The sequence below is a fragment of the Phacochoerus africanus genome, chromosome 6 (assembly GCF_016906955.1).
Source record: "Phacochoerus africanus isolate WHEZ1 chromosome 6, ROS_Pafr_v1, whole genome shotgun sequence".
Classification (NCBI taxonomy): Eukaryota; Metazoa; Chordata; class Mammalia; order Artiodactyla; family Suidae; genus Phacochoerus; species Phacochoerus africanus.
Genome location: NC_062549.1, coordinates 103,170,579 through 103,183,281, shown reverse-complemented (window position 1 = coordinate 103,183,281; position 12,703 = coordinate 103,170,579). Strand labels below are relative to the sequence as shown.

Genomic DNA, 12,703 nt, shown 5'->3' with positions numbered 1-12,703 from the left:
GGGTTTGCTTCTGGAGACCCCCATTGGCAAGAGTGTGTTACAAATTATATAATGCATATTCTCATCACATATTCTAACTTGTATTGTCCTAATCATAAGGGACACAATTCTTACTGAAGAGTCCAGATGGATGTGAGAGTGAGTTTGCTAGATATTTTTTGACTGAAGTGTCTAGGGCTTTTGGGAGCAGGTGATAATTACCTTTTTGTCTTTTTACAGTAGGCTGAAATCGCTATATTTAAGAGAGGAGAACAGGCTGACAGTTATTTTAGGTTCTCATCTTTGGTACTTTCAGCCAATGATAGATATAGATAGGCATATCTCTCTGTATCAATATCTCCCTACCTACAGATCTATTGAGTGTGTATAACAAGAAATACTTCTGTAGGATACAGTGATGGAGAGCATAGATCTGAAGTTAAACTGCCTGAGTTCAAATTCTGGCTCCACTGACAGCTGGGTGATTCGGGCGAAGTGCTTGACCCTTCTAGTTTCCTCATCTGCAAAATGAAACCAATGCTAGTATACTCTTCAGAGATGCCATGTGGCTTCAATGAGGCAATGCTGGCAAGGTAATTAACACCTAGTTCATCAATCAAGTGAGCAATGACAAACACTAGCTCTTAATCTAGTATAGATATTTACATATTATTCTTTAGAATTATTGAAGCATTTTATAACACCGCATAACACTGACATTTTCTGATCAATGTGGGGTGGGATAATCCTTATTCTTAGTGGGGGTAAGAACGAAATAGCAAGAATACTTACTGAAAACCTGATCGTGCTAAATCTGGTATTACTCCTCCCAACTGTTTTAGGTAATGACTATTATCTCCACTTTAGGAATAAGGAATCCTAGGTTAGAAATAGCCAAAGTCATACATCTAGTAAGAAATGTGGCTGGGGTTCAAACCCGTGTCTACCTCAATACGAGGTCAGGGCCACTCCTCCAAAATGTGATACTTTAAGTCAGAAGTCTTGAAAGCACACATCCATTTTCAACTGTGTTTCACATGCTCACCAGCTCCTAGTAATTGCCCAAGGGTTAAGCACTTCAGATCTAGAAACTTTGGGTGCGCATTCTGCATCTGCCACCTGCTGTGTGACCCTGGAAAATTATTTAGCTTGTCTGTAGCTGAGCTGTCTCATACGTAAAACAGAATCGACATAGGTTATTGTGAGAATTAAATGAATTAGTGTGTGGAGAGCACTGAGAAAAGACCCACAGTGGGTGTGCAATAATATTACCATTGCTGTTGCTGTGATTAGACTATTGGGTGTCTGTGCTTACATCCAGGCTCTTAGATGTTGGTTTGTGCTTCCATAATGGTGCGAGGCATCCACACAGGAAACCGTGTGTGGTTAACCCAGAAGTATTTGAATTTGGAATATGCGAAATCAGATGTGCATTTTAAGCCACAGAATCTGTATGGGGGCTGAGGTAAAGTGAGGTATCTGAAGTGATCCCAAAAACCTTCCCAAGATGATGTGTATTTTGAGCTCACAAAATAGAAAAGAAGGCAAGAGAGCATGCAATTATTTCAAAAGTAGACTGAAGAAGAAAACACATTTGGTTGGAGGATGGAATGCATCTCAATAGCAAGCAGACATTTTGCTTTCAACTAGCAGCCTATGGTTGTAAACAAGGGCTGGAAGTCCACAAACGAGAGATAAGGCATGCTGGAAATCCTCTGTCTTGTTTAGATTGAGAGGGTGCTGCAAAGCGCCACATATGACGTCAGCAGAATGGCTAAGAAATGGAAAGAGCCCAGTTTTCAGTCACCAACAACTGGGTTCTAAACCAGGCCACATTACTTAATATCCTGACCACACACCTTACAGAAGCCCAGCTTCCTCATCAGTAAACTATACACTGTGTGGAGCCTGCATGACAGGATGTATGTAACAGACTTGTCACATAGCAGATGCCCTTGTTCATCCCAGGAGTTTCAATTTCAAGTCTGCTTCACAGACAAACAAAACCCTTTTTTTTTTTTGTTTTTGTTTTTGTGCCATTTCTTGGGCCCCTCCCGGGGCATATGGAGGTTCCCAGGCTAGGGGTCGAATCGGAGCTGTAGCCACTGGCCTACGCCAGAGCCACAGCAACGTGGGATCCAAGCCGAGTCTGCAACCTACACCACGGCTCACGGCAACGCCGGATCCTTAACCCACTGAGCAAGGGCAGGGATCGAACCTGCAACCTTATGGTTCCTAATTGGATTCGCGTTAACCACTGAGCCACGACAGGAACTCCAAAACTATTATTTTCTATACCACTCATTTATCACTTTTTTCTTAGGCTACAAATAAAACTTTTTTTTTTTATAGTTGCTTTGTGGTGGTGTTGAATTCTTGTGTGATTTAATGTGAACATCTCATGAAATATACTATAAGTTCTTTGAAGTCAAGGACCATGAACAAATTTCCGTAAGTCATGTCAGGTACAGGCAAGCAGCGGCAATAAGGCAGAGACCCTCGCTTCCAGAATATAGGACATATAAACAAACACCGTCAACATCAGGAAATATAGACTATCACTAATCACAGGCCATGAAAGTGGTAAAGAAAAGGCACGCTCTGCCTCTCACTTCAAAAATTAGTATTTCACGATACACTATACTGGTCAAATGAACCACACAATGTTTCTAGATTTGGAAAGATGGATCCATCCATCCATCCATGCATCCACTACTTAACAAATAGTTATTGAAAATTTATCATTTGACAAGCACTATTCTGTGTGACTCATATGATTTAGAATAATTTGCAAAATATATTAGATGGCCTTACCGTTCCGTTGACAGGATCTGTGGCCTTAAAGGATAAAAATGGGGCCAAGTCAGCTATTCTTTCTGATCCTTTGGTGCCGATCCGATTTCCTTGAGGTGTAGTTGTAAACCAGGTGCCTAAGTGAACCTCCACAGGAGTTACTGTTTGAACTACTTCTGGGGGAGGTTCATGGCTTTCATTCTTTTGTGCCATTGATGACTGATTTTTGTGACTTTTACCTGTGGAAGTTCAAATAAAACCAAACACAACAATATAACTATATGTCAATTATATACAATTATTCATTGTTTTAATATAGTGCAGGCTATCTCAGACACTGTGGCATAGAAATTCTAAGTGATATTCAAGTATATTATTTCTTTCTTTTTTTTTTCTTCTTTTTGTCTTTTTAGGGCCACACCTGAGGCATATGGAGGTTCACAGGGGATCCGAGCTGCATCTGTGACCTACACCACAGCTCACGGCAACACCGGATCCTTAACCCACGAGGGAGGCCAGGGATCAAACCTGCAACCTCATGGTTCCTAGTCGGATTTGTTTCCGCTGCACCACAATGGAAACTCCAAGTATATTATTTCTTAAGAAGGAAAAATGTCAGGTTATAAATGTATTACTCTGTTTGTTTGTTTGTTTTTGGTTTTGCTTTTTAGCAAAAAGCATATAAAAGTTCCCAGGCTAGGGGTCAAATCGGAGCTGTAGCTGCTGGCCTATGCCGGAGCCACAGCAATGTCAGATTTGAGCCATGTCTGTGACCTACACCACAGCTCACAGCAGGGCTGGATCCTTAACCCACTGAGCAAGGCCAGGGATCAAACCTGCAACCTCATGTTTACTAGTTGGATTCATTTCCACTGAGCCATTACAGGAACTCCTTAGTCTTGATACTTTAACCCTGGCTAGATTCTCACTGCCTCGCCCTGAACATAGACATGTATACACAGCTTACTCTCTACAGCACAATACCTATTCTGGTCAATTTCTATGTGCTTTTGAATCTTCCTTATATCTCTTTGGATTCCAGATATAACATCCTATACCCTGGGTTTGTTTGTTTGTTTGTTTTCATTTTTAAAAAATAAATGTATATCTCATCAAAGATCATTATTTATATTTTTTCATTTTTAAAAAGTTTTATCGAAGTACAGATGTGATATTACCTGGGTTTTTTGAAAACTTGTATTTTCTCCTATGTATCTATTAAACTTTCAGATGCTTTCTTTTGACTTAGTATTTTACTAGGTTTCTAACTCATCATTCCCCTAATTTTGTCATTTTTTTCAGTCATAGGAACCATATTTCTTCAGCCCTGGATATGGAGAACATTACCAACCAGGCATATCCTTGGGAGAGAATTTGTGCAGCTTAATTACTATATTGATAATCATCTGATCCGTACCTCCCTCTAAAACCCTTCCCGCCATCATCTAACTGGACCAGCAAGGTAGAACATGGAACTCTGTAAAGATTATCTCAATCCCTCTATCAAGGTAGATTTAGCCCATCTGTATGGATAATAATGATTAATCTGTAGGCAAGATTTACCAGTGTTACCAAGTCTCAATGATGACGTAAACTCAAACCAGAAACAAATTGCAAAAAAAAAAAAAAAGTAAAAGACTGTTGCCTCCACGAAGATTCTCTAGATTCAGACCATGAAATTGGATCAGGGTATGGATCTTGGCCTAAGAATCCATATTTAGGGGATTACCAAAAATAGAGATACATTTAACTAAGCCTTTCCATTGCCCTAAGATTTAATTTCAATCCATTTATTATTTCCAGAGCATTAAAAGAAAACTGAAAGATAGACCTATAGAAATTATTTAGAATGAAGTTCAGAGAGCCAATGGGATACAAGTAAGGACAGAGAGTTAAAGTTCTTTAATATAAGTTTGACTGAAATTCTAGAAGAGAAAAAAAATGGATCAGAAACAGTATTTGAAGAGATAATTATCAAGAAAATTCCAAAACCAATGAAAAATACTAATCTACAGATTCAAGAAGCCCAATGTATTCCCACTGGGATAAATAAAAAGAAATCCACACCTAGTTAAATCTTACTGAAATTGTGATTTAAAAAAAGAATTTTTTTTTTTTTTGTCTTTTTGCCATTTCTTGGGCTGCTCCCACAGCATATGGAGGTTCCCAGGCTAGGGGTCTAATTGGAGCTGTAGCCACCAGCCTACACCAGAGCCACAGCAATGCCAGATCCAAGCCGAGTCTGCAACCTACACCACAGCTCAAGGCAATGCTGGATCCTTAACCCAATGAGCAAGGCCAGGGACCGAACCCGCAACCTCATGGTTCCTAGTCGGATTTGTTAACCACTGCGCCACGATGGGAACTCCAAAAAAAAAGAAAAAAAAAAGAAAAGAAAATATTTTAAAGGCAGTTAGATTGTCTTCTAAGCAACAACAATTAGACTGACAACCAACTTTTCAACAGCAATACTGGAAGCAAGAAGAACTTGAAGAATATTGTCAACATACTGAGACAAAATACCAATTACTCTATAATTCTATACCCTGTGAGATGATCTTTCAAGAATAAAGACATTTTCAGAAAATTTCTCTTATGCAATAATAGACTAAAACCTCAAGTTAAAACATTAACTTTTCAAATTCAAATTTTAAAATATATACCTATATGCTGTTCCCAAGAGACAACTTTATTTTTTAAATTTAATTTTAATTAAAAATTTTTTTGCTGACAGAAAAGTGACACTACAAGAATAGTGTTTTAAACTTCTCTTTTATGCATTAAAAAAATCAGCTCTTTAATGCTTAAAGTGGCAAATTAAATTGTGCTATATAAAACAGAAGTAACTGAAATCATTCTTTAGGGGAAAGAATAGAAAGAAGTAGAAAAGAAAAAGAAAAGAACTCAGGGGAGGTCCCATTGTGACTCATCAATAATAAAGCCTACTAGGATCCATGGGGATGTGGATTTGATCCCTGGCCCCACTCAGTGGGTTAAGCATCCTGTGTTGCTGTGAGCTGTGGTATAGGACAGACGCAGCTTGGATCTGGCGTTGCTGTGGCCGTGGTGTCAGCCGGCAGCTGTAACTCCAATTTAGCCACTAGCATGGGAACTTCCATATGCTGTGGATGTGGCCTAAAAAGCCGAAAAAGAAAAAAAAACAACTCAGGTTAAATAAATATGTACCCCGTCCCAGTACTCTGTGAACAATCTGGGCCTCAGTTCTCCAATCTATGCCATGAGGATCATGGATCACAGTATCCGTCTCCCTCACCCTACAAGGTGTTGTGAAAATAAGATAAGGATTCAGTAAACTCTAATTGTTATTACTGTTGTTTTATAAGGAATTCTAGTTTTCCTCCAACAGGGGCTAGTCATAAAGATTAATGTAAGGGGCTATTCTTTTCAGTATAAGCACCAAATGACCTAAGTCTCCTTGATTTGTTGACTTTTTCTGATTGACTTAGTTCAACTCTAGATGGCCTCCAATGATCCCCAACTCTCAGTATGCACCTTTTGAGTAATTCTTTCCCTGGACTAGTTTTGTATCTAACAAACAAAATCAGGCAGAAGTGACAATGTGTAACTCAGAGACTAGACCATAAAAGACTCTGCAGTCCCAAGAGATAATTTTAAACATAAGCTACAGAAAGTAAAATAAAGTATGGAAGAAATTATTCTGGGAAAGTATTAAACAATAGCTAATGTAAGCATAATAATATAAGCAAAATCAACATTAGGGCAAAAAACAATTCTAGTAAAAATATTTCATTATGTACTGATAAAAACTTAAATTCCCCATGAAGATATGACAATTCTAAATTTGTAAGTATCTAAAATCATATCCTCAAATATATATAAAGGCACATCCAAGAACTATAAAAAAGATGCAATTATTTCATATTTAAAGAAATAAGGATTAAATTCTAAGGAATGAAGAGGCTATTCTACCCATTTAGGAAATTCAAACATACTTCTGCTGAATAAATTGACGTTGTACATTAAAATGTCTGTAGGGATATAGAATAAAATTATCAAATTTTGACATGTGGGAAAAATATAGCCTACTGTCTCTTTTGTACAGTCTGTGAAGTAATAATTCTTTGTACATTTCTAGATAATTAAAAATCAAAAGACTAAAAAGAAAAATTAATAAATAAAAGGAGTTCCTGTTGTGGCTCAGTGGTAATGAACCTGACTGGTATCCATGAGGAAGTGGGTTTGATCCCTGGCCCTGCTCAGTGGGTTAAGAATCTGGCATTTCCATGAGCTGCAGTGTAGGGTAGCAGATGTGGCTCAGATCTGGTGTTGCTGTGGCTATAGTATTGGCCAGTAGTTGCAGTTCCGATTTGGCCCCTCGCTTGGGAACTTCCATGTGTCACAGGTGTGGCCCTAAAAAGAAAATAAATAAATAAATAAATAAAGGAAGAATATTTTGTTAAGTATGGAAATTCTATTAAATTCTACTTTAGTGTCCATATATAAAGTTTAATGCTCATGTAGTTATATATTGTCTAAAGCTACTTTTATGCTGCAATGGCAGAGTCAGTAGTTGTGACAAAGACCATATAGCTCACAAAGTCTAAAATATTTACTGTCTTGCCCTTTACAGAGAAGTTTGATAAACTTAGGATATAAATAGGACAACACAACTAACAAGTTTGGTCTCATAGATATAAAGGGAACACCAGACTCAATAACTGCAGGATAGATGACCTTTTCAAACACATAGTAAAAAAATTTTTTTAAACTTGACTATATCATGCTTCAAAAAATTTCAAAGGATTACTTAAAAATCAGTTATTAAAAAACTAGAAAAATTTCACAGGCTTGGAAATTTAGAAAATAATTTAAATAACTTGTGGGTCAGAAGAGGTTAAAATGGAAATCAGAAAATATTTAGAACTGAGAAAATAATGAAAATACTAAATATTATTTCTTGAGAGATGGGAGAAGCACTTCTAGCATGGCAAATCAGCACCTTTGAAAATCCACTCCGTAAAATCAGTGAGAACACTGGAAAAAATGATCAAAATCAACTTTTTCAGAACTCTGGAAATAAAAGATTACAACAGTTTGAGGAATTCAGAGGAAACAGTTGAATTGCAGCAAGATCAATTGCTTTGCCGTGTTATAGTTTAGCCTAGTCCCATCCTTCATTCTCCCCTATTTCCAGCCCCATAGGAGCCTTGAAAAACAATGGCCTTGAACCTGCAATAACTGAAAAAACAGCCTAGCAACCACTGGAGGTAGCAGATAGGCTTGGAACTCTACTTATAATTCCTATTCCTATTTCCAGAGAATTGTTGTCCCGCTTGTCTGAAAACTCCCTGGAAATCCTCACTCTGACCTGAGAGAGAGTGAGTCAGAATTCATTAATTGTGAATAATCTTTTTCTGGGGCCCCTGTTGAAACAATCTGGGGCAATCATTCATAATGTGAAATCTGAGGCAGCAATAATAGCTGGGGCAAATAAGAGGCTGACCAAAAAATTTAACAGGAAAAACTAGAGCATGTTATGTCCATAGAGGGCTTTGAGAAAATTTGACATTTGCCTGGGAATCTAGAAAGCCACCTGAACATGCAGGACGGTATTCATACCCAAGAAAGCCCTGAGCAATACTGAATCTCTCACCTTTGGCTGACTTTGAGGCTAAGGCTAGGCTCTAAACTGCCAAAGTGATGAAGGTGTACACCCCAAAGCACACAAAGCCCTTTGGCAAAGGATGGGACACTTTTTGGTTTGAGGCATTTAAGGAAATCTCTGTTCATTTATTAGCTGACAACTAAGTTCACTATGCAAAAACCTCAGTGGCCACAAAGGACAAAAGAAATAAGACTTTATTTAGAAAAGTCACTAAACAAACAGCAAAAACAGCAGCAACAACAAACCCTGCAGGTGGGGAATCTTATTTCCAGAGTTGCCACAAATCAAAAACAATGAGAATTTTAAAGTTCAGAGAGGTTTCAGGATACAATTTCAATATACAAAAAAAAAAAAATGTATTGAAATAAGTGAACAATCCAAAAATAAAAGAAAATAATTTTGTTCATAATAGTATCAAGAAAAAAATACTTAGGAAAAATTTAACAAGTGAGTTACTGCACATTGAAAACTACAAAATATCACTGATAAAAGAGAAAGAAGACCTAAATAAATGGAAAGATATCCTATGTTCATGAACTGGGAGACAATATTATTAAGATGGCAACACTCTCAAAATTTATCAACCTATTTAATAGAATCTCTCTAAAAATCCCAGCTGTCTCTTTGGCAGAAATTGATAAGCTTATTCTAAAATTCACACAGGAATGCAAGGGACCTAGAATAATCAAAATACTATTGAAAAAGTAAAAGAGGAAGTTACCATTGTGGCTCAATGGAAAGGAACCCGACTAGTATTCATGAGGATTCAGGTTTGATCTTTGGCCATGCTCAGTTGGTTAACCATCCAGCAATGCCGTGAACTGTGGTGTAGGTCACAGCCTTGTCTCAGCTCCTGCATTGATACGGCTGTGGCATAAGCTGGTGGCTACAGCTCTGATTCGACCCCTAATCTGGGAACTTCCATATGCCACAGGTGTAGCCCTGACAAGCAAAAAATAAAATAAAATAAAAAGTAAGAGAAAGTTGGATGACTTGCACTTTCCAGTTTTAAACTTACCATGATGCTACTGTAACCAGGACAGTGAGATACTGGTATAAGATCAGACATATAGATCAATGGAATAAAATTAAGATTTCAAAAATAAATCCTTCCATTTATGGTCAATTGATTTTTGGCTGGGGTGTCAACCAATTCAATAGGAGAAATAACTGTCATTTTAACAAATGTAAAAGAATGAATTTAGACCCCTGTATCACACCATATACAAAATTAAACCAAAATGGAAAACTCCTAGAAGAAAACAGAGGAATAAATATTTGGATTATGCAGTGGTTTCTTAGATATGTTACCAAAAGCACAAGCAATCAAAGAAAAAAGTATATAAATTGGATTTCATCAAAGGACGTCAAGAGACTGGAGTTCTCGTCGTGGCTTAGTGGTTAACGAAACCAACTAGGAACCATGAGGTTGTGGGTTTGATCCCTGGCCTTGCTCAGTGGGTTAAGGATCTGGCGTTGCCATGAGCTGTGGTGTCGGTTGCAGACGCAACTCAGATCCCACATTGCTGTGGCTCTGGCATAGGCTGGTGACTACAGCTCCAATTATACCTCCATATGCTGCAGGAGTGGCCCAAGAAATGGAAAAAAGACAAAAAAAAAAAGACATCAAGAGAGTGGAAAGACAAACCACAGAATGGGAGAAAATATTCACATATTGTATATCTGATAATGAACTTGTATCCAAAATACATAAGTTACACTTATAATTCAACAAAATATATATGCACCCAATGTAGAAGTACCTCAGTATATAAGGGAACAATTAATAGCCATAAAAGGAGAAGATGACAAGAACATAATAATAGTGGAGGACTTTAACATCCTACTTATAGCAATGGACAGATTATCCAGACAGAAGAATCAACAAGGAAACATGGGTGGTAAATGATGCATTACACCAGATGCACTTAATAGATATTTATAGAACATTCCATCCAAAAGCAGAAGAATACACATTCTGTTCTGTGTGCTCAAGTGCACACAGAACATTCTCAAGGATAGATCACATACAGTGCCACAAATCAAGCCTTGGTAAATTAAAAAAAAAAAAAATGAAATCATACCAAGCGTCTTTTCTGACAAAAATACTAGAAGACGAGAAATCAAAAACAAGAAAAAAAAAATGCAAAAAACACAAACACATCAAGACTAAACAATATGTAGCTATACAGCCAATGGATGATTGAAGAAATCAAAAAATACCTGAGACAAATGACAACACAGACACAATGATCCAAAACCTATGGGATGCAGCAGAAGCAGTTCTAAGAGCGACTTACAGCAATATCAGCCTACCTTACACCTAAAGCAACTAGAGAAAGAAGAACAAATTCCAAAATTAGTAAAAGGAAAGAAATCATAAACATCAGAGCATAAATAAATGAAATAGAAACAACAACAACAACAAAAAAATAGAACAGATGAAACTAAATGCTAGTTCTTTGAAAAAAAATCAAAAAAATTGACAAACCCTTAGCCAGACTCAGCAAGAAAAAAAGGGAAAGGGCTCAGATCCATAAAATTAGGCATACAAAGGGAATTTACAATAGACTTCACAGAAATACAAAGGATCATAAGAGACTACTACAAATAACTATATGCCAATAAAATGGACAACCTAGAAGAAATGGACAAATTCTTAGAAAGATACACTCTTCTAAGACTAAACTAGGAAGAAATAGAAGAGATGAATGGGCCAATCACAAGTACTAAAATTGAGACTGTGATTTAAAAACTTCCAACATGGAATTCTCATCGTGGCTCAGAGGAAACAAATCTGACTAGCATCCATGAAGACGCACGTTCAATCCCTGGCCTTGCTCAGTGGGTTAAGGATCCGGTGTTGCCATGAACTGTGGTGTAGGTTGCAGACGTGGCTCAGATCTGGTGTTGCTGTGGGTGTTGTGTAGGCCAGTGGCTACAGCTCCAATTTGACACCTAACCTGGGAACCTCCATATGCTGCAGATGTGGCCGTAAAAAGACCAAAAATTTTTAAAAATTAAAAAAATTAAAGATCTCCAAAGCACACACACACACAAAAAACCCCCAACTTTCAACACACAAAGGTTCACGACCTGAGGTCTTCACAGGTGTCTTTTATCAAATATTTAGAAATGAATTAACCTATCCTTCTGAAACTATTCCAAAAATTGCAGAGGAAGGGATAATTCCAAGCTCATTCTATGAAGACTCCATTACCCTGATATCAAAACCAGAAAAAGATACCACAAAACAAGAAAATTATGAGTCAATACCACTGATGAACACAGATGCAAAAATCCTCAACAAAATTCTAGTAAAGTGAATCCAGCAATACATTAAAAGAATCATGGACTATGATCAAGTGGGGTTTATCCCAGGGATACAAAGATTTTTCAATACCCTTAAATCAGTCAGTGTGATATACCACACCAACAACTGGAAGAATAAAAACCATTGGATCATCTCAATAGATGCCAAAAAAGCTTTTGACAAAATCCAACACTCGTTTATCATAAAAACCCTCCAGAAAGTGGGCATGGAGGGAACCCACCTCAACATAATAATAGGTCATATATGACAAACCCACATCATTCTAAATGGTGAAAAGGTGAAAGAATTCCTGCTAAGATAAGGAACAAGACAAGGATGTCTATTCTTGCCACTTTTATTCAACATAGTTTTGGAAGTCCTAGCCATGACAATCATGAAGTAAGCAAGATGAAAAAAAATAAAAAGAATCCAAATTGGAAAGGAAGAATTAAAACTATTATTGCTTGCAGATGACATGATACTCTACATAGAAAATCCTAAAGATGCTACCAGAAAACTGTTAGAGCTCATCAGTGAATTTGGTAAAGTTGCAAGATACAAAATTAATATACATAAACTATTGCATTTCTAAATACTAACAATGAAAGATCAGAAAGAGAAATTAGGGAAACAATCCCATTTACCAGTGCATCATAAAGAAAGAATACCTAGGAATAAACCTACTTCAAGAAACAAAAGACCTGTACTCTGAAAACTATGAGACGCTGATGAAAGAAATCAAAGATGACACAAACAGATGGAAAGATATACCATGCTCTTGGACTGGAAGAATCAATGTTGTTGAAATGACTATACAACCCAAGGCAATCTACAGATTCAACACAATGCCTATCAAATTACCAGTGGCATTTTTCACAGATCTAGAACAAAAAGATTTAAAATTCTATGGAAACACAAAAGACCCTAAATAGCCAAAGCAATCCTGAGAAAGAAAAATGAGCTGAAGGAAT

The 12,703-nt window shown here is 37.2% G+C and overlaps 1 protein-coding gene across 1 annotated transcript in view; it reads right to left on the bottom strand.

Annotated features, from left to right (window-relative positions):
* Positions 1–12,703, bottom strand: part of SPAG17 (sperm associated antigen 17) — a 249,707-nt gene that overhangs the window by 69,102 nt on the left and 167,902 nt on the right. The window contains exon 29 of the mRNA XM_047784894.1: positions 2,794–3,011. Within this exon, the coding sequence (XP_047640850.1) occupies positions 2,794–3,011 (218 nt within the window). The remainder of the gene's footprint in view (positions 1–2,793; positions 3,012–12,703) is intronic.